General features: G+C 50.5%; 2 protein-coding genes across 5 annotated transcripts in view; both read right to left on the minus strand.

The window, feature by feature from the left end:
• MICALL2 (MICAL like 2) overlaps positions 1–12266 on the minus strand; it is a 32022-nt gene extending 19756 nt beyond the window's left edge. The window contains exons 1-4 of one of the 3 annotated variants that reach the window (XM_074596821.1): positions 12135–12266; positions 10641–10694; positions 9733–10013; positions 412–460 (exon numbers count right to left, since the gene is read on the minus strand). In XM_074596821.1, coding sequence (XP_074452922.1) covers positions 412–460; positions 9733–9926 — 243 coding nt within the window. In that variant the 5' untranslated portion in view covers positions 9927–10013; positions 10641–10694; positions 12135–12266. Of the gene's footprint in view, positions 1–411; positions 461–6595; positions 6832–9732; positions 10014–10640; positions 10695–11112; positions 11238–12134 lie in introns of those variants that run through there. The other 2 variants (XM_074596822.1, XM_074596823.1) reach the window with 2 other exon arrangements.
• A 4411-nt stretch (positions 12267–16677) lies between these two features.
• The window catches only part of INTS1 (integrator complex subunit 1), a 28712-nt gene continuing 22362 nt past the window's right edge, over positions 16678–23027 (minus strand). For both annotated transcript variants that reach the window (XM_074596819.1, XM_074596818.1), the window contains exons 38-47: positions 22422–22545; positions 21820–21953; positions 21232–21424; positions 20838–20965; positions 20235–20347; positions 19520–19633; positions 18549–18619; positions 17923–18014; positions 17697–17806; positions 16678–17275 (exon numbers count right to left, since the gene is read on the minus strand). In XM_074596819.1, the coding sequence (XP_074452920.1) occupies positions 17160–17275; positions 17697–17806; positions 17923–18014; positions 18549–18619; positions 19520–19633; positions 20235–20347; positions 20838–20965; positions 21232–21424; positions 21820–21953; positions 22422–22545 (1195 nt within the window). In that variant the 3' untranslated portion in view covers positions 16678–17159. The remainder of the gene's footprint in view (positions 17276–17696; positions 17807–17922; positions 18015–18548; positions 18620–19519; positions 19634–20234; positions 20348–20837; positions 20966–21231; positions 21425–21819; positions 21954–22421; positions 22546–23027) is intronic.

Here is a 23027-nt window from a genome sequence, read left to right on the forward strand (position 1 = left end):
TCTTCATTCCCTGCACTGGAAACGAGCAGAAATGGGGAGAGACTCCCCATGCTTCCCCTCTCGCATCATCTACCTCCCAGCTCCTGCACCATCCCTCAGGAGCATCATGTACTCAATATCTCCATGTCCCTGTCTTGACCTCCAGCATCTCTGCCCAAGCTCCTGCTGCCACAGGACACACCGGACACAGGCATCGCCGTGCAGCCAGTGAAATGTGAGCAGTCTGAGGGTGTTTTCAAGCAGCCAGCAAGCCTGGACATTGCCATTCAAATCAGAAGGCTGGACACACGCAGAATAAGGCAAAGGACACTCAGCACACTCAGCACACTGCAGGGTTTCTGTTGCTAAACCCCATAAGCAAAGCGCCAGGTCATAGACTAGACCAAAAATAAAACATTAGAAGTCACTTACCAACTTGTTGTTCTCATACACATTTTCTTTACTGAGGGAGTTGAAGTTTCTGAAATACAGAAAGAAGAGAAAAATCTCAAGTTGGTGATGTAGTGCAAGCTGCTTCACTTCCAGCTTCTTGAACCTCCCTGAGCCTCACTGCTTCGGGGGACAAAGCACCTCCTCCCACCCTGCCTTCTCAGAGATGCTCCGGAGGGAGCAGTGTGGCAGATCCCATCCAAGACAGTCCCAGACCTGCTGTACCTCCCAGGACAGAGGCGTGCAGGAGACCCAGCAGGCACAGCCATCTGCCCACAGGCAGCACAACACATTTTTGGCACATCTCCCCTTGCAGGGCTGACTCCTGCAGCCTCCCATGGACAGGATGTGCTGGTGCCAAAACATCCCATGCAGATTCAGGGGCTTTGCTGAGAGAGACAGGAGCAACCTCTAACTCATGGGGTGTTTTGTTTTCTGCCCCGCCCCCCAAAAAGCCTTGCTCCTCTCCCAGCTCAAAAAGATACACCGATGCCTGCCAGCCAGATTTGCAACACTCTTCTCCCTGGAATTACTTTCCAAACAGTCACATCCATGCTCTTCTCCTGTCATGCAAGTTGTCTCCGCACAGAGAGACCTCAGCTCCAAGGAGGTGTGGATCCCTCAGATGCTGCATATATTGCATGCTTCTCCGACGCACCCATATCCTCTGATCTCAGAAGCTGCTGGTTCCACCAGCACACAAGTTCTGGTTTCAAATCCTCCTTTCTCCTCTGGCAGGGCTCCACAAAACCAGCACCAGGAATCTGCCCGGGAAATACCTCTGCTCACAACACAATACTGCGGCTGATAACACCAAAAAAATCTTATTCTCCTTTCCCTAGGGCTGTCACCTTTGATTTGTAATCATAACCAATAACTAGAAAAGGAAGAGGCAATTACTGTTTGCAGATACAAGCCAAAGTCAACAATCCTTCTTCCCTTCTGCTGTCCCTGGACATCACCTCCCTCTTCCCCTCTCCCCAGATTTGCTCTCCCCTGTCTGGTCCAACCCAGGTGCCACCTCTCTCCACACTGTGCTGGGAACTCAGAAACTGGGACCTGGCAGAACAGGTAAGAAAGCACAGGGAAAATGAGTTTTTGGAAGTATAGCCACAACACAGCGTACTTTCTCACCCACAGCAGAGCATGTCCCTCGCTTAGGAAACAGCCACCGTCAGCTTTGTTTTAAACTGACTGTCACTTGCTAAATTGGGAATACAAAACCCACTGTTGGCTGGCAGCCCTGCTCTCCGACGCCGCTTCTTTCTGCCCAGGCACGCAGGCAGGGTCAATTCCTTTCTGATAACCCAGTTCTTTACAATCCTTGTACCTGCTGGCACAGAGCTAAGCGAACGGCTGATACCAGAGAGGAAATTCTCGCTGATAAACAGAAAAGGCTACAGCACCAACTTTGCGTTTTCGTAGGTAGCACCTTCATAACCGATGCGGACCTACCCTTGTTAGCCAGTCCCTCACCTCTGAGAGGAGCCAGGATAACCGTGCGAAAGCCAGGGCAAAGCCGGCTCGCAGCGACCTATTCATGAGACAAACACATGATCTGCATCGCGGCAGGGGAACTTTTTCCATGACTTGTAACAGCAAGGAGCAAGCCAGGTCCTTTATCTGCTTGGTACAGCAAGCGGAGCATTACGTTATAAATAAGAGAGGCGCCTGCAAACAGGTTTGTCCATCGCGCCCCGGCCTATGCCTCCTCCCTGCTTCCCACATCTGGCATTGCTACGTGGGATAAGGAGAGAATGAACGACAGATAAGACCCGGAGGTCAAACTCCCCAGAGAAGCACATAAAGGCAAGGCACATCCCACCTCTAAATCATATACTCTTTCCTGCACAAAATCAAAGGGACTTGCAGAGGTTTTTCTTCAAGCCGTGCTCCTGCCCAGAGATTTCCCTTCCTCGAGACAATGGATTAAAAAGAGCAACAAAAATAATCACAAGTCAAAAAAGTTTCAGTGAAACAATAGCTACAATCATCCTGTTTTGTGTCAGGCAAGAAAATCAGCTGGTTTTTTTTTTTTTAAGAGCCAGCTGAAGGAGGTGATTTCAGCTCTCTGCCTGACTCCTGGTTCTGCTCCCAAATAAAGCCTCTGTAGCAGGGACATCCTGAACCCAGGAAAACACCTGCAAGAGCAAAGAGGAGCTCCGGCTTCCTCGGTCGTGCTAACACCGAAGACATAACATACTGGAGTTACCTATTTATTGTTGGTCAGAGCCTTTCGCTTTAACGCTGAATGCTGTTTGCTATGGTAGTGTGTGTGCAGCTTCACACCGCGTGGCATGTAACAGAGACCTAAAAATCTGAATCTCTGATGGTGAATGTCTGAAACCCTCTCCTGTTCCCCGAAGGAGAGTGCAAACAACCAGGTTACTTGGTCATTTCAAGAGCTTCCTTCCCTCTCAGCATCACCCCTTCCCTGGCTAGTCAGGTGAACGGCTTACATATAGTATTTCTTTTGCAGATTGATCTTGCTGGTGCATCTCCTATCTCGGAACATCAAAGCTCCCTGGACCAATGTAATCCTAAGAAAGCAAAGCTAATACAAATGCAGAAGTAGGAGTTCTCCACAGAGAAAACACAGGCAACTGAATTAATTGGAAGAGGTGAGAAACATAAATCTGACGCAAGAGAGGGCCTCCGGCGTTGGAAAAAAATCAGAGCGGAGGAACAGAAGTGAAGTTTTTAGCTCCCCCCAAAAATCCTCCTCTTAGCAAAAGTGGCTGAGCATTTCTCGTGCCCACAAATCTCTGTGGCCACCCACGGCTCCAGCTGCACAGACCCAGCTCTCGCAGAGCACGCCACAGTCCTTCGCAAGCACAGGGGCTTCCCAAGGAGGAATCTCTCCTCCCACAAGCACTAACTCCGTTGGAAACTTCACCTTGGAGTAGACCGAGAAAAAAAAAAATCCCAGAGCCATGATGGTCCCCCAAAGGCTTCTGCCTCTCGGTACTGTTGCACTGTTTTCTCTAGAGACAATAAAATATGCACAGTCAAAAGGATGACTGAAAAAGAGTGAGGCACCCTTTGCCTGCTCACAGTCCTTGAACAGAGGGTTCAAATCCCGCACGCTCTGCTGGGAACAGGACCTTTCAGCTGTGCTCTTTCTAGAGGGAGAGGAGGACAGGGCTGGGAATCCCAGGTGGAAGATGTCCCCATGTGCTCATCCTCTTAGCATGGCCAGGGCACCCCCCTCCCCCCCCACCATCCGTACGGGTGACTGTCGGCCTCATCCTGCCCCGCGGAGCTGATAGCGGCCCGGGAAATGCTGCTGGAGGAATGGGTGCCGGCTGCTGCTCAGCTGCCAAGGGGATTTCACAACCAGCCAATTCCCAGAACGCCGTCCTAAACACCAGTTCACAGTCTGGGAAAGAGCAAGATCCCGGACGAAGGGAAGGCGCTTAATCAAAACCTTTCCTCGACATCTGGCATTAATAGCTGAGCGAGTGTGCACGGCTCCCCTGCTTCTTCTAACTCACTTATCAAGCCAAGGCCACTAAAACCGTGGCCGAAGCTTGCACAGTCATGGCCATCACACGCGGCAGCCGCAGACCTCAGCCTCCCACCACAGCCCTCCGATGAGAGGAGCCTCGGGGCTCCACAACCATCCCAGAAAATGGGCTGGGACCTGCCTAACACCACTTGCCTGCCTGGCCGGGGCTGGCTATGAAGCACTCTGCAGCTGGGACAAAAGAGAAATGCATTTCCATGGTAATTCAGCATGCGCCTCCGCTCCCCCAGAGCATCCTTGGGTGAGTGGGAAGTGAGTGGGAAATGCATTTCTAATTTTACACAGCCTGCCCTGTTCACCAATAACATACGCACCAACATCAGCCAAGTCTGAGAGAAGTTATCATATTTTCCATATGTTTTCCAGCAAGAAAACAGGAAGGGGGGAGACACGCACACCAGCCTGCCCTCCGACCCACGTACCCCACAAGAGAAGCCCGTGATTATGACCATGTTTTGTAATTGCTTGAAGTTTTCCCAGGAATTTCTCAGGCTCCAGCAAGGAGAAATCCCCTGCACTCCTCAGCCCAAGAATGTCATTTGTGTAAACCAAGACGGAAAACACACTATTGCAAAACTCCGATGCCGTGACTGAATCATGTTCTGCAAGCCATTTATACAGCAGAGCTGCCGCAAACACACTGAGCGCTCCAAACACCAATTATCCTTTTCTAGGTTTATTTTTCAGTATGATGCTTTTAATCTTCAACTAGGATCTTTGCTGGAAGCAAGGGGAGGAGCTCAGGATAAACCACTTCAAGCCCCTGGGACTCAGGAGTCACAGCCACACGTGCGCCCAGCCACACTTCTCTGCCGGTGGCTCCTGCGCCGCCAGCACTCAGAGAAGCTTTTACGGATTCACAGAGAATTTGCACAAGTATTCGGCCCCAGGGTCCGGCACATGACACCCGGCAGCGCTGGCCACCAGCCACTTGAAAGTGTAACTTCCTTTCAGTGGGACTTTGCCCAGCCAAGGATACACCTGGTGCTTTCCTGCATTACACCACTGACACTGATGAGGGAGGTTACCAATAAAAGCTTCTCTTCCTTTAACCTTCAGGCAGTCTTTGCTGAGCGGGTCAAAGTCAGAAGGAGCTTCTGTAAGGTCCTGAATAAAGTGAGGCAGAGTTTCCATCGTAAAAGAAAATGAATGGGAACAGAGAGACGCCACAAGGAACATACTCCCTCTTCAGTGCAGGAGTGCTTATTTAAGACATGTCTATCCACAACCCTCGATGCACAATTCAAGGATTATAAACAACCCACTCAACTGGTCAACAGGATTATTCCAGCTCTCAAGTCAGAGCCCCTGTTTACAGCCATGCTCCAGATGGGCCAGGCGCAGAGTCAGCCAGGAAGCAGTCACGGTCCCTCTGCGAGCACCTCCTGGTCACATCAACCTTTCTGCCCTGGTATTTTGTATCTTTGGGACTGTGAATCAAAGGAAGGAAAGGAAATATCTGGAGCCACGTGGACATGACAGCATGTCAGGAAGGCATACGCAGCAACACCATGGTGACTGCCCAAGCACTGGGGACGACAGAGGAAGCGTGCCTGAAGCTCCTGCACCAACCTCCCGCTGCCCAAGCCTGCTCCTGCCTCTTCCAAGCTTCACAACAACAGAGGAGAGAGTGCAAGAGGAGATCTTCTCCTTGGGCTTCCACCAGAAGGAAGACACCTGTAAGAGAGACCTCTGCACACAAAGCCAAGCCACAGGCTGCCCTGAGAGCATGAGGAAAAAGGCAGAATTCAAGGACCAGGAGGAAAACTGCAGTATAGAGCACCCAACCTGGTCCTCCACCAGCTGCACGCATCTGGCTGGGAAAGACCTAACGCGTAAATCAACACTCCCAGGCGCTGCTCCCTTGCCTTGACCTCCCCCCTCAACGCCCCTACCGCAAAGTCCAACAAGCCCAGAAGTGACAACGAAACGAACTAGGAAGCAGAATCTACATCTCCCTTTGGACAGTCACCTTCCCAGACATTAGCATTTGGGCAGGGAGAGGTCAACACCCACAGGGCACCAGCACTGGGCACCAGCAAGGGCTGAAAAACACTTTGCATCCCACAGACAGAGCTCTGGATGGGAAAAACGAGTGATGTGCAGGAATCCAGCGGCTGCTGGGCCCTGCCTTTCCATTGTACGGTGTTTAAATAGCCCTCGCCTCCTGACTCGTAAGCGGCTGAGCGAGGAAAGCCCAGCCTAAGCAAACACAAACAGCGAAGAAGGAAACGCTTCCCCAGAAATTGGTGCCTGAACTTGTCTTGCAATGGAAAGGACGCGTTTAAAATATTTATACTTCAGCCACAGAAAGGGGGGAAAAAGGGAAAATATGGGCAGGGGGGAAGACAACATGTAGGCAGCAAGAAGGGAGCTCTTTGCATGGAGGTTCTCGGCGTGGGTGCTAGAAGAGCTCCTGGCGCTGGCTGCCCGCCTGCAGCATCTCCAAGAAGGAGCTGGGACTTCTGCTGGGGCTTTGTCTGTGGGGATGGCGAGGGCCCGCGGTGGACAGATGGCCCGTGGTGGACAGATGGCCCGTGGCCCGCAGCTCAATGGCGGGCCTGAGCATAGCCCGGCGGTCAAGGGTCCCGCAAGCCCGGAGGGAGGGTCCCGTCCTCGACGCCCGGCGAGGATACTCACATGAGGTCGGGCCGGTGGCGGTGGAGGATGGCGCAGAAGGCGAGGCCGTCGCGGAAGGAGGTGGTCATGTTGGTGATGCTGACATCGCGGTAGCCCTCGCACTGCTGCTTGCACCACAGCTGCAGGTTCTGGATGGCGGCCATGGCCTCGGCGGGCCGGGGGAGGCGGCGAGGCAGGAGGGAGCCCCTCGCCCTTCCCAGCCCGGCCGGAGGCTGCCGGCGTGTGGCGGCCGCCGCGGCGCGGAGGAGGCGGGGAAAGGGGCGGGCGAGGGGCGGGCGGCGGCGGCCCCTCAGGGCCTCCCCCCGCCTCGCCCCGGGGCCGCGCCGGGCGGAGGAGGGGAGAAAGAGCAGAAAACGGCCGAGTTTGGGACGGGAGCGGCGGCCCCGCGGGGCCTCGTGTGGGGCCGGGGCGGGCGGTGGCTGCTTCTCCACAGGGACCAGGGGCTGCCGCGGCCCCGGCCCTCCCGGTGTGGGCGTGTCGCGACATGGCAGCCCACGCCTTGGGCCCGTGGGGACAAAGGAAGTTTCCTTCGCCCCCTGCGTGAAGGGGCAGCCACACAGGGGAGGCGTGAGGAGGAGGAAGGAGGGAGGAAGAAGCACGGCCACCCAGAGGCCTCATCCTGGCTAGGGCAGGAAGGAGGTTGGCCATGGGCACAGGGGCTGGCGTCCGCCATCACCCGCAGCCGTCCACCACCACACGGTGGCCGTCCGCCATCACCCGCAGCCGTCCACCACCACACGGTGGCCGTCCACCACCACCCACAGCCATCCGTCATCATCCACAGCCATCCACCATCACCTGGTGGCCATCCACCACCACCCACAGCCATCCACCACCACTCAGTGGCTGTCCACCCACAGCCATCCACCATCACCTAGTGGCCATCGACCACCACCCACAGCCATCCACCATCACCTGGTGGCCATCCACCACCACCTACAGCCATCCACCACCACTCAGTGGCTGTCCACCCACAGCCATCCACCATCCCCGGTGGCCAACCACCATGATTGTCAGCCCTGTCCCCACAGAGGAGGAAGAGGATGGCTGGCTGAGGGAGGCAGAAAGGCGGCCACCCGCTGCAGTCCTGCCCCGGTGGGGCTGTCCAGGGCCAGCAGCGCCACTGCCAATCCCCAGGGCCACCCCGCCACACGTTAAAATAACTCACTAGGTCTCATGCGGTTGACACAACTGCCGAAGAGACAAGGTAACACTTTAAGAGCCGCCTATAAATTAGGTAAAAATAATTAATAATACATATAATATAATATATTAATGGCATTTCTATGGCATGATATGGATAATATACATTAATATATAAATACCTCACAAATAATTCAGCGTGTTTCCATTTCATCAACAATCACTGGCCAATGTATTTACTTTATGGTAAGGATTATACATTTCATTATAAATGGCTTGCTGGGCATGTCAGCAACTTTTACATCTCCATTCACTTTATTATTAATGGTTTCCTGAACAGTAACGGCATAATAATGCACACAATGCAGCATGAATATTTGATGTGGCATCTATAGTCTCCCATTTATCATTTATAACAGGCTACAAAAACATTATAAAACATTTATTACAAATTTATAGATCACTTTATACTAAAACAAAGTTGTGTTATAAATACATTATTAATCCTTTATGCCATTTATAGGAATCCCTTGTAATAAGGCCTTAGCATATGTTGCTGCACAACCGTAACACGAACGGTGTGGCAAGGAGGAAATACGGCAGGGTGAGCCTGCTCCCAAGCACTGGGTGTGTTCTGCGAGGGAAAGTCTAAACATCTGCACTCAAAATTAATCAGACTACCAAGGGGCCAATCGAAAGAAACGCTGGATTAACTCAAAGTTGTTGTTTTTTCTCCCCTCCCCTAGAAGAAGATGCTTGCTTTCTCGCAAGTCGGAAACTTGTGGCGCTGGAGCCCTGAAAGCGGAGCTGTCCCGCTTCGTTTCCATACCACCTTTTCACTAGATTGATAAAATTTGCATAATTTACGAAAAGCCATCTGGCTAACGATGGGCAGCCTTTCCCATCCTCTGTCATCAGGTAACTTAGGGGCTGGTGAGAAATAAAGAGGATGTGATGGATTTAGAAAATGCGTTTGTGGGGTCTCTTTTTGTAAGTCGCAAAGACTGTTTTGTTTAGCATTGTGCATCCCCCTGCCGTGCTTGCCATCTACATAGTGCAGCGCTGGGAAACGAGGAGAAGAAAACGATGTTTGAAAATGGAGTTATTGCCAATTGCTAGTAGTACAAATAGCGAAAATCAGCTTCTGAGCCCCGCTTTGACACAGCTGTAGTTACCCCTTTCAGATTTAATGGCCCAGATGGGGCACGGCCCAGGGAACGATATTTAGTTTTTTAAAAATATATTTGTTTAACATGACAATCTGTCTTCTAACAAACCCGGCTTAATGAATCAATGCGGTTAGTCCCTTCTCATTACCTCCTGCCTTGGGAAGGGGCAGCTGGGGCTGGGTGGCAAGCGACACAGACCCACGGAGCGGAAAGCCAGGCTGGGCTCGGAGAGCAGCTGCGATTCTCTGTATATCACAGGCCACTCCATTTCACCTCCTTCCTCCCTGCGCTGAGCCCGGTCATCTGTGTTTGACCGCGATGGCAGTATCAGAAAGGCATCCAGGCTTGCAGACACCAGAAGAAGAAACCATTAGTCGCTGGCTCCAAGCCGCGCACCCCGAGAGAGGGCTATGTTGGAGGGACAGCCCTTGGTACACCAGGAGAACCAGGTCCACATTATACACTAAGGTGATTAAAACGACATCGCTGAAGGAGTTCGCTAATGCAGTAATAGTATTACTACCGGCCCAATAATGGCTTTTAAAATACAGGCATCAGCGACTTTTGTAGTGTTCTTAGTTGGTGATTAAGGAGAGCTCTGCGGGAGTTTATAGCTATGATGAGTCTTTAATGCCCCAACAGGTAAACGAACAAGCACTAGAGGGAGGAACGGGGCAGGAAGGGAGTGGAGCTGCCTGTGCAGCTGCCTACCCATCACCCACAACCACTCTTCTCCCAGGACAGTCCTTGTAGGACAACGCTTACAAATCCTTACTCTGGATTGTATTTTTCCCTTCTACATCTTTTTCCTTGGAGGAAACTTACACGTCCTCATCCTGTTTTGTGGACCTTGCCCGCACTCCCTGCGTTCTTCCCAGTGCTGCTGGGTGAAGTTTCCCACCTGTGATGCTCTGCCGGCGCATGGAGAGGGTGCGTCCTGCGAGCGCAGTGCCTGTTCCCCTAGATCCCTTCCCGAGGTGTGTTCGGAAGCTCTTTGGAGAGCAGCAGTCCGCAGACATGGGCTGATTTATTCTTCTCTACTTGCAGGCACGTCTTCTTTTCATTCTCTTCCACAGTCCTTTTCAGTTTTCTTCCTAGATACCGAACTGCAAGGGAGAAATGCTGAGTGCTTCCTGACGGTTGCTATGACTATGACTAGTGAGGATCACCCTCTGCCATTACCTCTTAAATTTATGCTGGTTCCCATATGCAGCAGCCTGGACTTTACCGTTAGCAGAGAAAAAGCTTAAATATATGACTAGCACTACCTTAAAGCCCAAAGAAAAACAACCAACATTTGTTAGCTTGAGGACGGGAGAAAGGGTCGATTCCTTATATCAGACAATGTGGGGCCTCATGAAGCTGAGAATCAAGTAATGCATTCTTTTTCATAAAAGAGTGCAACATCATAGATGGAAATCACATCTTTTAGCTATTGTGGGAAATCAGCTGATCAAATTGAGCTACTTCATAATTTCGCTGCAGGCTGTATGCAGGGCTGTTCACCCCCAACAATAGGAAGCGTGTGTCGTAGCCAAGAGCTCTCATACATTCCTGTGCCAATGGCTTGTATTAAACGGAGGGATTCAAAACGAGAAGGGAAAAAGTACGTGTCTCATCAGTAACATGCCTCATCAGCTCTCTCTTCCCAGAAGGCAGCCAGGCTGACTCCACGGAGACGGAAAGGCCCAGGCCAGGGAAAAGAAAGTCCCAACAATTTCACAGCTACTCACCCAGAAATGCTTCCGCGTGATACCCGCCTCTCCTCCGAGTCTGGCCGGTCTGACCTGCAAAGTAGCAGAAAAAAAGGTTATTACAAAATTCAAGTCTGAACACGAATTTCTACTGAAAGAAGATGAAAGTGAAATGTGAAGTTACGGCAAGAGGCGCTTTGGTAAATTCCTCCACGACACATGCCTCTGAGAAGCTCATGAATGGTAAATCCATTATCCTAAAACCTCAAAGGACCAGAAATAGTGAGCATCAGAGAAAAGTGCGTCCCGTCACCTAGGTATAACACAACGTGACATCAAATAAGAAACCAGTCTGTCTCCCTCGTTGTCCCTCCTGCCCGCCGGCAAGATGACTGGCCAGCTTTCTTGTCCCCAACACCAGTGAGGTATGGGACAGGCTGGAGGTTGATGTCAGAAAGATATTTCCAGGCAACAAGGATGGGAGACTGCTCACATGCTGCATCCCACTCACCAGGTGAGAAGGAAAAAAAATGAAGAGGCCGTAAACAGCTGCTTGGTGGGTCCCAGAGAGTCTCAGGGAGCTAAATGCAAAGGAATGGTGTTTGTTTCAGAAGGTGACCTCCCCTCCTCCAAGGAAGCTGAAACAGGCAGTGGTCATCTCCAATGTGCCATGGCAGAATCCTCCCTCTGATTCTCTGGGAGCTGCAAACTTCACCGCTCTTATCAGAAAGTGAAAGCAAAGGTGCATTTTGCTGATCCAAACCTGTTTGGATCACGAGATTGGGTGAGGTGACCTGTATCTACCACAGCATCACCATGGGAGCAGGACCCACCCCGGAGCAGGAGGTGGCCTGGCTGCTTTGAAATGCTGTGCCTTATCAGCGGAGCAGAGTTTAAAGCCTGGAAAAACGATAATATTTGTTAGTGATTAACAATGTTAACGTGCTGAAGCAAAGAAGCACTTTGCCTCTTCCAAGCTCGTTGTGGACATGAATAAATGAAGTCTCCTTTTCCTGGCGGTGGGGGTAAATGAGGTCTTGTTCTCGTTTCACAGGAACACAAAGGCGCTCGCTGGGCATTCGGCTGTGGCTGACCTCCAAAATCCAGCTGGAACCTCAGCCGGATGAGGCCGGCTCTTACCTCAGGTTACTAACTCAATAGTAATAAAATCCTTGAGACAATATAACTTTTAAAGGCCAGAATTTTTCACTTTTGTGCTGAATCAATGTGAAAAACTACAAATTGCCTTGTTTTCACAGAGACCGAACCTGAAGCACCACGTGCTTTATTTGGGGGAGAACAGGGGCTCCCATAGGAAGCCTGTGATAGTACAAAATTCAAACTCTCTCTCTCCAGTCCTGGCCTGAGAACGTGACCACTACGTCATCCTCCAAAGCCATTGGCACCTGTGTGTCCCCATGTCGCTGCCCAGGTGGCTGCGGTGGGTGCAGAACGGGGGACAGCCTGGTGCGGGGGTACTACAAGCCCTGCAAGAGAACTCGTGGTAGATGTGGTTCAAGATGTCCTACTCACCCTCTGCAGAGTGCCCTCACAGGTCTCACTCCTCTCCAAAGATGTTCCCAATAAACCCTGGTGAGCCAAACCATAAGCATCACTTTGGATTTTAAATCTCGTTATTGGTTTAAAAAAGGGAAGAGAGAGAGAGAGAGAGAAAGAGAGAGAGAGAGAGAGAAAGAGAGAAAGAGAGAAAGAGAGAGAGAGAGAGAGAGAGAAAGGGAGGTAATTTTATTACTCTTATGGTATATTTTCCATTATTTGCATAATTGTTTAATGCTAATAAGACAATTAGCAATTCTTACAGCTTAATAATTACCCAGCAATGACTGGCCTATTGTAGCTTAATGAATTTTTTAATTGTTGCTGGGGGTCTTGACGTTTTTTGCCCACTATCTTGTGTTAGAGATGCGGTTCATGCAAACAGGGTTACGCCAAAGGCAAGACACCACCAGCTCAGCTACATGGGACAGGCAGATATTTTATTATAAAAGTCTCTTGAATTTAAAAGAAGGGGAAAATGCAAGCTGCTTTAGGGCCAAATTATCTAAATACACGTAGAGGAAATGCAGATTTAAAAAATCGGTCCACCTTAAGCAAACGCTGCCCTTGTAGAAGCCGTGCTACTTAATTGGTGTGGGGCTGGCTTTGCCATTCTGAAAGCTAACAAAAGGCTTAACATTTTTATCTTTTAGCGAACAACTCCTCGAGTTAAGCATGAATCATACCATCCTGAACTAGGGTATGGCCAGAAGGAAGTTAATTGAGGGCAGGCAGGGCCGGGATTGTGTTTGTCACTGACCGAGGTCACAGATGAGGTTGGCTGGAGGAAGAGGACGGCGGGGCCCTGGGGAGCAGTCCCGGGAATAGACTCCACAGCCCGCATTTACACACAGACGATAAGTAATGGAGATGGAGCTTTCCTCTCCCTTTTTACTGCGAGGCTCCTGCATGCTGCTCCTTGCAAAGGGAGGCTTCTCTTTCTCTACCCTTCCTCTTTTCTAATGGCTGGCAAAACGTCAGTGCCTTTAGCCATGAAATCCCATTTTTTTGGCTGTTACCTGTACGCTTCTCCCCGCGTTTCCGCCGTTGACGTAGTGGGTCCGGCAGATTTGCCTCTGAGCTCAGTGCTGGGACTCTTCCAGCTCCCCAGCGTCAGGCATGCCCCAGAGGCGGCTGCCACTGAGTCAGGGGCACGCAGGCACCTCCCCGGTTAGTCATGCCCTGCTCGCGGCCAAACTCACATGGTGCTCCAGGACACCCCTCATGGTTCCTGGGGTGCACAACCCTGCCCGGAGCTGGGTCAAACAGCCACCCCCTGCTCCGGGGCATCGGCACATGCAGGGCCACGCTCCCAGCCTGGCAGGAAGGGATGTGGCCAGGTTAGAGATGCTCACTTGTGCCCAGCCAAGGCAGTGAAGGTCCATCACATGCATGCTGGACAACTGTCCATCTCCCTCCCGAGGCTGCCACAGCTGGGTCTTAAAAACATGATGTTTTGATCACAAGTAATAAAAAAAAAATTAATATTTGCAGCAGAGAGAAATAATTTGCAGTGGGAAACCATCACAAAAGGGGGCTGGTGTTTGCAGGGGATTTGTGATCCCTGGTGCTTGCAGGGTATGGAGGTGGGACCTGGTCACCTCTGTGGGGAAGCAGCTGGGTTTTGAGAGGACCAGATGTGAACGCCATCCCAACATGGGTCAGGAGGTGTTATGTCCCCCTCCTCCCAAGCCTCGGCTCTCCTACTGCAGCCTGCCTGCACCATGCCACTACCTCCACCCCGGCACGCCAGGGCCTGTCCCCAGCCTGGATTCAGTTATTCCTGCATTCCCACCCCATCCTTGCCAGCTGGTGCTTAACGGTAGGGCCCTGCAGCCCCTCGGCTGCCCCAGGACTCCCCAGCTCCTCCTGGCCCCCGCCTCGCTCCCCAGCCCTCTCCCACCTCTGCCTGGCACCAGCCATGCAGGCACCACAGCGGGGCCAGCTGATGCACAGGGGCTTGTGCCAGCCCCGCTCTGAGCTGGGCGCAGCCACAGGATGCCCAACAAGCCTGCAGCCAGTTTTCCCGTCCCCATTGTGCCTCCCCTGGAGCTGGGATGGGATTCCCAGTGTATCAGAGACCAAAAGTCTCCCCACGAGCCAGTGTTGAGCGTGTTCCCCAGCCCCACATGGACTCCTTCAGACACCAGCCCTGGCAGCCCATGGCTCTCTAGCGAAGCTCTCAACTAGTGCAGATTGTGGTGGAAAAGTGCCTAAGCAGTGATTTTGCACCCCTTTGGGACCTGTTATCTGGAATGCAGATGGGAGCAGTGATTTCCACTGGCTGAATGATGGCGGCCCCACAGGCTTGGCCAGGAACAGCCCCACAAACCTCCTCACGGCTCCTCTTCTGAGCAAGTCACCAGCTCTCCTTGCAGACAGAGGAGATGGCCCCAGCCCCCGGGAGGAGCTCTGCAGACCGGTGAAGGATAACACTGTCAGCTCTGCAGGGATGGGAGGAGAGAAGGTGCTCAGCCAGGCGGAGATGAAAGTTACAGAGCACTGATTAAAAGGCGGGTGAGTGTCAGGGCATCAGTAACGCTGTCGCTAACTGTTTTAGAGCTGTCACCGCTGCCTTCGCAGGCGGGAGGGACGGGCTCCTGCCCTGAGCTGTCTCTGCACAGGCAGGCGCCCCTTGACAGCCCCCTTCTCAGCCCTGAGCCGGTTTCAGTGACGTGCTCCAAGCCAGAGGAACCTGCTTAGCTCCACCAGGTCCAAGCAGAGAGTGGCAGCAGAACGAACGCATCGTGGGAACCTTCAATACAGCAAAAAGGAGAGAGATCAACAAATCATAGATGATGCTTTTTGTATGGGGAGACCTATGGGAAGGCCCAGCTCTACAGAGTAACTTCCACCCACTCTCCCTCCCTTTGAATTTGCTTCCTGATCTCCCAAAAGATGATTCCTTCTGCTGCTGATAAAGAGATGCTCCTTCCACCTTCAGACACCTCTTTTCATGCGGCTCTGCAAAGCCTGACTGTCCTGGTCTGAGGGGTCATTAAGTAGTTCTGCCAACATCTAAGCATCTCCTGCTCCTCTGAACCAGGCCTCCTGGAGCTGGTCTGCTCCCAGCAGGCATCGCCAAACAGACAAGAGTAGAATTTGGGGCCAACCACGCAATTTGGTTTTGCCCAGAAGTGTTTCCAGTTGCAGCCCTGAAGTGGGCTTTTTGGGAAGCCCCACCTGCAGGGAGGATCCTCACCAAAGCACCACTACTTTGACTCGCTGTCTTTGCGTGCTAACAGTCTTGAGACATTTTCCTTGCTCCTCGATTCAAAGTCCTGTGAAAAGACCTTTCCCAGCCAGTCCCACAAGTTCCCAGCTGCTCTAAGCCCACAGCAGCACCGAAAGAACTCCCTCCCTGCTCTGACAAACTGAGCACTACCTTAATGATGTCTGATAAGGGACTAAGGTAAGAGGAGCCAGTAATCTCACTGGGAACCCTTTAGACAGGCATTAATCCTGCTGTCACCAAGCCCCTCAGGAAAACCATTTCACTGACTTGATCTTCTTCAGCTGTTCCTCCACAGAATTTATATGTGGCTAATTGCCACAGTACTGGCTCCGGATGCGAAGCAGATGCTCCTGAGGAAAAGAGCATGTTGCTTCCTTAAGTGATGGCTCTAATCTCTTTATTTAAAGGCAAGGCTACTTACAGTCGATGAGGAGTTCAAGGCTCTTCCTTTTCTCCTCCATCTCTCTGCAAAGCCAGACATTCATTCATATTTTGACACATTAGCAAAAGTGCTCAGCTGTGGCACTCCTCATTTGCAAGAATGGACAATATTTCTCTATCCGGCCACCCATGAGGTCACAACTGTCCCTGCCACCAGCAAAGAGATACAGACTTATTTACAGCTATCTATAAAATTCCTCCAGGATCTTTGTCTTTAGAATACTACAAAGATTCTCTACTAACAAGTGGAGTGCCAGAGGAATAGAGACAAACGACGTGAGAGCAAACCGGTGACTAGAATTCAGTGAGACTGGAGAATGAGTATATGCAGCAGTTCCTTCTCTGGAGCAGAGGGAAGGAAGACACCTCCTTTTCTGTCCTCAAACGACAGCTGGCAAATAAGCCACCGCCCCTGACAGCGGGCAAGGACCAGAGAGCAGTGGTCAGAAGAGTCACAGGGAAGAACTAGTGGATCCCAAAGAGGAAACCCAGCTGCTTCTTTGAGGACTCCACAGTGACAGTGGCCAGCTGCTGAGATGTTTGTAGATGTACCAAGAAGTTTGCTTTATTTGTTTTTAAAGAACAGCGTTCTAAGAAACCTCTTAAAAGTTGTCCAGTCAGCAGTTGATGCTGACCAAACTCATCTATTATACCCCCACTGACCCTCCTAAACCTCTTCCATTTCCTGCATATCCTGTAAAAGGACAAGATAGCTCTGGGAGCATTTGGCCATGCAGACAGGACTTCCAGAGACGCCTGGTCTAGAATAACAAAATGCTGAAGAACAGGGAGAGGGGCTTGTCAAGCTATACCCAAGGCAGCACAGAGCATGGAAAGGCACAATGGAAACAAAGAGAATTTTAATTAAAAAAGAAAAGAAAAAAACACCCCCAGAAAACAAAGCAGTCTCTCCCCCTGCACAGATCTGCACGTTCTCTCCAACACAGAGACTGCAGAGACTTCAACTGCACGGGCTAGCGATCCCTTCTGCTCTCCCAGCAGCTCTGCTCTTCTTGGAGAGACAAAAAATAAACCAACAGCCACTGGCTTAAGACCCTGGGAAGGAAGTTGTCCCTGACTGGCACAACGTCCAGGAGATCTTTCTCACACAATAATGGCACCTTAGCCGGAGAGATCAATCCTTGCCCTTTCGTGATCTTCTGTCAGCACACTCTCCTCTTCCAGCAGAGTCTGGCCTGCTACACCACCTCTTGGATCCTCCAGCACATGGATTGAAATACACTGTCTCCTTACAGGGCTTCAATGCAGCCAATGAGTCCAGTTAAGTTAATTCCTCTGGGAGTGGAGCTCCCAGAACCACATGTTCATATCATGGCCTCCATGTGCAGAACCTTCAAGGCCTCTGAAATCTGAGAGCTGGTGTCGATCTGGCCGTACATGCCCACCAGGAAGGCCCTGTGCAGTAACACTGCTGCGTGCTCTGTGGAAGGGAAAGACAGCATGAGGACCGCCCCAAGAGCCCCAACATGCATGCAAAAACAATCCGCCAGCAAACGCTGCGATGGACATTTGTAGCTGGGCAAGAAATTCTCTCTGTCTGTCAAAGCATGGCACAATCCACCCTCTAATAGCTCTGTGGGTGTGTGATCATGTCGGAGATCATAACTCGGAGAAAAATCCTAAGGGAGCAAATCTACTTCAAGGAAGCCTTCCTTGGCAAATCTGCCCTGCGATGCTCAGACCAAAGCTGCTATAGATACAGATCACCTGCATGTCCAATGGCCTGGTCTAACTAATGGTGACCCTTGGCAACTTCCCAGGGAGGCTGTTCCCAGCACAGGAGCCCAGCTTTAACCCTTGCGAGGCCAAGCACGCACCAAAGGTGGCAGATAATAACCTACCTTGGCAAAGGAGGGTGTATTCAGGCAGGTTCCTCAGCGCTGTTTGTACCACCTCAAAGTCTCGGCTGCCGAGGCAGTACATGAAGGTGGGAAGAAAGTCTGCAGCAATGCTGGGAGTAAAACATGACAGTGTCATTACAGTCCAGATCACCGTCAACAGGAGTGCAAGATGGGCAGCCAGTGCCCATCGGTGACTCGGGATAGCCTACATTCCAGTGGTCCTCACCTCGGGTTGTTCTGAATGGAGCGCAAAGCCAGACTAAAGGCCAGATTTCGGCAGGACTCCTCTGATGAGCTCATCAGCTTCTGTAGGTTTGTCTGAAAGAAGACACACAAATTAGGATCACAGGGTCATCCAGGAAGCACAAACTCCTCAGACTTGCATTACTACCCCTCCAGCACCAATCCAGCCCAGCACACATCCAGCACGTACTGGCTGAGCCCGGAAATCCCTCTCTGTAAGAAGGATTATCCTGTTTTTGAATACTTTAAAGCACCCTCCTGTAATCTTACTCCATGTGGGACAGCCGTGTTTTCCCTAGGCTCCAGTGTTTTCAACAGAGCTGTTCTGCTCTCTCCTTGCCCCAGTACTGGGAAGAGGACAGAAGGTTAATTCTTCCTCTGACATAAAGAGAAGTGGATGATGGTAGACCCAGTATGCAATGGAGAGAAGAGGTAGGGAAGTAAATACTGCCTGCTGTCAGAAGGCCTAACTGAAGATAAATTTCTCCTAAGATGCTGCAACAACCACCCAAAAAGCAGAGGAAGGTTAGTACTTAAGCTGGCAGTGCAACGGACTGTGGCGAAAAGAATCTCTTCCTTCCAGTGGCAGTTTGAGACACTAATACTCACAGCAAAAAAGGAGAGAATTTCTGGCCTCCGTCTGGACATCTCATCAATGTCTGTCAGCACCTCCAGGATGTCTGGTGGAAGACACAAGTTGAGAGAGGTGACTAAAATTCACTGATCCAGCAAAGGATCTTTTTCTTTCTCCCTACAAATCCAATCTCCCAATCAGTCAAGTTTTCCCACCTGCACACAGAGCTAGAGTAATAAAGGCATTCTTCAAAAAGGATGAGAACAGTTAGGTCACGTGCTAGAGCAGCACAACCCCGTCTGCCCAGGCAGAGGTCACCACCACTGTCATGCCATAGGCAGGGAGGGAGTGGAGTGAGGTGTGAGGTTTCAATTCCAGAGCACCTTCTTCTGTAACTGAAAGATCTTCACTGTTTTAGAAACGGTGTCCAGGCAGGATTTCTTCCTCCTATTTCTAGTGTGGAAAGAAAACTGTCACCCCAATACCACAACTTAGGTCTGAACACTGGACACCTGTGATTTCAGAAGACCTTTGGAGAACAAACACATTGTTCCCACCTGCCAGGTTAACACAATTTTTTTTCCATAAAGGCCATTTGGGGATTTCTAACAAAATCCTGCTTCTCATCAGTGTGGTATTTTTATATCATAAAAAAAATGGCATTCCTATCAGCACTCCAGACCTGGCTCGACATGGACTGCAGCGCTCCTTGAATTACTCATACTATCTCCCAGAGCATTTACAAGATCCTTGACAAGCCCCAAAGCAGGGGCCGTTGCAGCACTGCTGAGCTAAATGATAACAGCATCATAGGAAGCCTCTGTCACAGAATCACAGAAGGCTATGGACAAGTTCATCCAAAACAAAACCACATCTTAACTGCTGGAGACTTCCAGGCACAAGACTGAAACAGGAAACTAGCCTGTAGCTGACAGATAAGTAACAGCGTTGGCATCTGTCTGCATTTGCCCTGTGCCGCTGTACAGCTCTGCAGGCCCTCACTTACCCTCAACCGTTTGGCCTCTAGAGAGCCTCTTCATGTACGGGGCCATTTCAGCTGGCGTGAGAGGAGTGAAGAGAGACACGCTGACGAGGGGGAGAGAGCCAGCTGCTGTTTCATCTGGAGGAGAGAAAGAGAGGGGGAAGAGAGAGAACAGGTCACTCCTGACAGTCTACGTAGTTTTAACAGGGAGACAGATCCAGTGTTCCCCACCAGTATAGTGCTGTATCGTGAGCCGCCCAGCAATACTATAATACAATTCCTGGCTCTCATATTGTCTCTAGCCTCACTGCAACTTCTGGTACCCCTCAGCTGATGCAAAGAGAAGGAACCTTCCTAAGCTGTTTTAATAGTGAATAATTTTCCCATGTAAGTTTTAAAAAAAAAAAAAAAGTGGAGAAGTGGATGTACCCTTAGTGTCTCTTGACAGGTCAATTCTGAAGTGTGGCTGAGGAAAGCAAAATCCACAACAATGAAACCTGCCCTTGTTAAGAGCTGCTGTTCTGCTCCAGTTGTGATACCACTGACAGGAAAACAAGTTAACCCATCCCAGATACTGGTTCCAAACTGCTGAGTATCCAAGTGCTGTTCTCCACTCTAAATACCCTTTCACTGGGCTGTTACGAGAACAGGCACGGCATACAGCCCATAAAGTATCTGTGCTCCAAAACATCCTGCAGGTTCACCAGCTGGAATAACTCTTCCCCCCAGTCAGACTCACCATCCTTCTCTTCATCAGAGCCTCTGTCCAAGATGCCACTTTTACTAGGCAGACTCAGCCCAGCCAGGAGGGACTTCAACATTGCCAGGTCACTGTTGTCTGATGACAGGTCACTGGGGGAAGAGATGGCACGTTTAGCTTTCAATAGTGGTAAGGGCACAAGGACAAGTAAGAGCACATATATGTACTCTACAACGAATAGTTTCCCAAAAGCAGAAACCAGGTTTTTTTCATTGTAACTGGAACTCAAATGCATTTTTCCCCTATCTGCAGGTGGGGCCCTGCAGCCACCAGTCAGGAAAAAGACCCTGCTGGGGTCTCTGGAAATGACTCCAGGGCCCCACAATGCCTCAACAGGACATTTAGACCATTATGCGAGTTGAAATCATCATCTCACTTCCTTGGGCTCAGTTTTCAGCTTTGAAAAAGGGACACGCTGCTCATCTCAATAGACACTTAAGGGAGCTAGGAGTGAAAGTGCCGCCTATTAATAAATATTTTGTCACATCCTCTTGCTGTCTTCTGTCTCATTAGCTCATGTCGGCCCGACTGTGCAAGCTCTCCGTGAGCTAACCATGGGCTAACGGGAGTAAGGAATCTTACTGGAGTGGATCCGAGTGCTTCTGCAAGAAGGAGACAGCTGCCTGGGCATTGCATGTGATGTACTTGTGGATAAACTGGACAAATTTGCTGATGAAGGCAGCCAGGTGCCGAGAGGATTTTCTGTAGTTCTGAAAACGGATCGAGAAGATGAGAGTTAACAAAAAAAGCAGTGATGCACTGCCCCATCCCGCACCTCTGTGGACCAGGGAGTAGCTTTTTGATCTCCTGCCTCCTCTTTAAGTTCTCCAAGGTACTTGATAACACTTTTTTGGTTTTAGGCATATGAAGGTTTTCCCTTCAAACGGGAGAAAGCTGGGCTGGCTCTGTGTTACATGAACTTCTCCATCTAGCGGCTGGCAGGCCACGCACGGAGGGGGAACAGGGACTTTCCTACCAGCAGCAGACGGATGAAGGACAGGAGACAGTCCCATAGTGCCGCCTGGTGCTCGTTCTGGAAGACTTGCGGCTGGAGCAGCTCCAGGATGCCCAGGACGTGGATGAAGAAGGTCAAGTGGTTCTGCTGCCTGAACTCCTGGAAATTGAGGTGAACACGGCCGTGGAGCAGTGCTGCAATCATTGGCAAGTGCCTGAAATGCCAAACAGAAGAAAATCCAGATCAAGCCTCTTCCTAGAAATAATTACACATTGTTACACCTCAGTTCCTGGAAGGAAGCATCCCTTATCCTCTCCCAGGGTTCTGGATTTGATCCCTGCATCCAGAGATTCAGCAAGCTCCATTTCCCACCCATACTCTGTTCTCTTGTCTCTAAGATGGCTATTTCCAGACAGACACGAAGCCAAAAGAGGTGCTGCCTCATTATAAGAGATGTGACTTTGCTGCCCTTTCTCTTGTCTTTCGTACATGAATGTGGATTTTGTCACAATAACCATGACTGCTGCCAGTTTGTTCCCCTTCTAGGGCAACGGTGGATGCTTTTTAATGAATGCCAGCCACACAGAGGGTGAAAGTGGAGAGCGCTACCTAAGAAGTAGGATGGGATGAGCCACAGCGAGCTTCCTGCAGGCCATATTGGCATCCCACACGCGGCTTTCGGATGACTTGGAGTCACTGGTGTCTGCGAGAAGGTTAATGAATCTGTGAACCAGGGCATCGAGCTAGAAGAAAAGTAATGAGTAAACAGTTAAGAAGTTGCAAGCACAATCAAGCCCCTGGCTCTTCAGCAGTGTTTCCCAATTCCTTTCAGAGGGGGTTAACAGAAATTATTTTCAGGTGGAATCTGCAAGCAGATGCAACGCTCCAGCTGGCACAGGATCTGAAGTCCACAGTCCCTACAGACATCAAAACAGGATCAGACGCTTGCACGCTTGTGCTTTACAGAAGCTTTTGGCACACAGAAGCTTGTGGAGCTTATCCTATTTTATAGAAGGACACTGCAAAACAAACCACACATGAACTCTCTGCTCCTGAGAGTGCAGGCAGGGAAGGGGCAACAGAAGAGCAAGGTAAAGAAACCAAAGTGACCCAGGAAGCTTTTGCCAGTCCTTTTTTAGACTGGGCTTCAAGGTAGTATCCACTCTGGGTACACAACTGGAAAGAGGTTTTCCTATGCCTTTAAACTTTACCTTGCAAGTGCTGCTGTCTCTGGCTCCTTCACTGGTGAGGAGCATCTCAGGCATAGGCACAAGGAGCTCGGGTAGTTGCAGGTATATCTGAAGAAGAAGGTCCTGGCAGCATTTTCCCACAGAGCTGAAGGAAAAAGGGAGAGGTCAGCCTCTGGTTACTACGTTTGTTCAACCAGCAAACATCCCAGATCCATCAGATTAGTAAAAGATTTTCTGCAAATAGCAAACAGACCATGTAAAAGAGCAGCCGCTGCTAATCTGAATCAGTGCTTTTTCAGTCTTCCAGACTATTGAAACTATCTTTCTTTTTTCAGACTATTCAAATCATTCACAGTCTACAGAGGTCCATGCGCAGTCTATGGAGATCCATCATTAGGCCATTTGGAGTTAGAAAACTGCAGTTACGAAGTGGCACAGGACAAGAAATCTCTGCTTATGTCTCTGGGGAAGAGGTTTTGCACATGGTACTCACGGGCACCCCTATCCCAATTGGAAGAGTAGTCGGAAGCACATCTATTCAGACTAGCCAGCCTTAGGAAACAATCTAGTCTCCATTCAGCTTTGAGAGCAATCATAACAGTCTGAAGCAGGATGCAGTATGAGCAG

Source organism: Larus michahellis, chromosome 8 (genome assembly GCF_964199755.1).
Source record: "Larus michahellis chromosome 8, bLarMic1.1, whole genome shotgun sequence".
NCBI classification, from domain to species: domain Eukaryota; kingdom Metazoa; phylum Chordata; class Aves; order Charadriiformes; family Laridae; genus Larus; species Larus michahellis.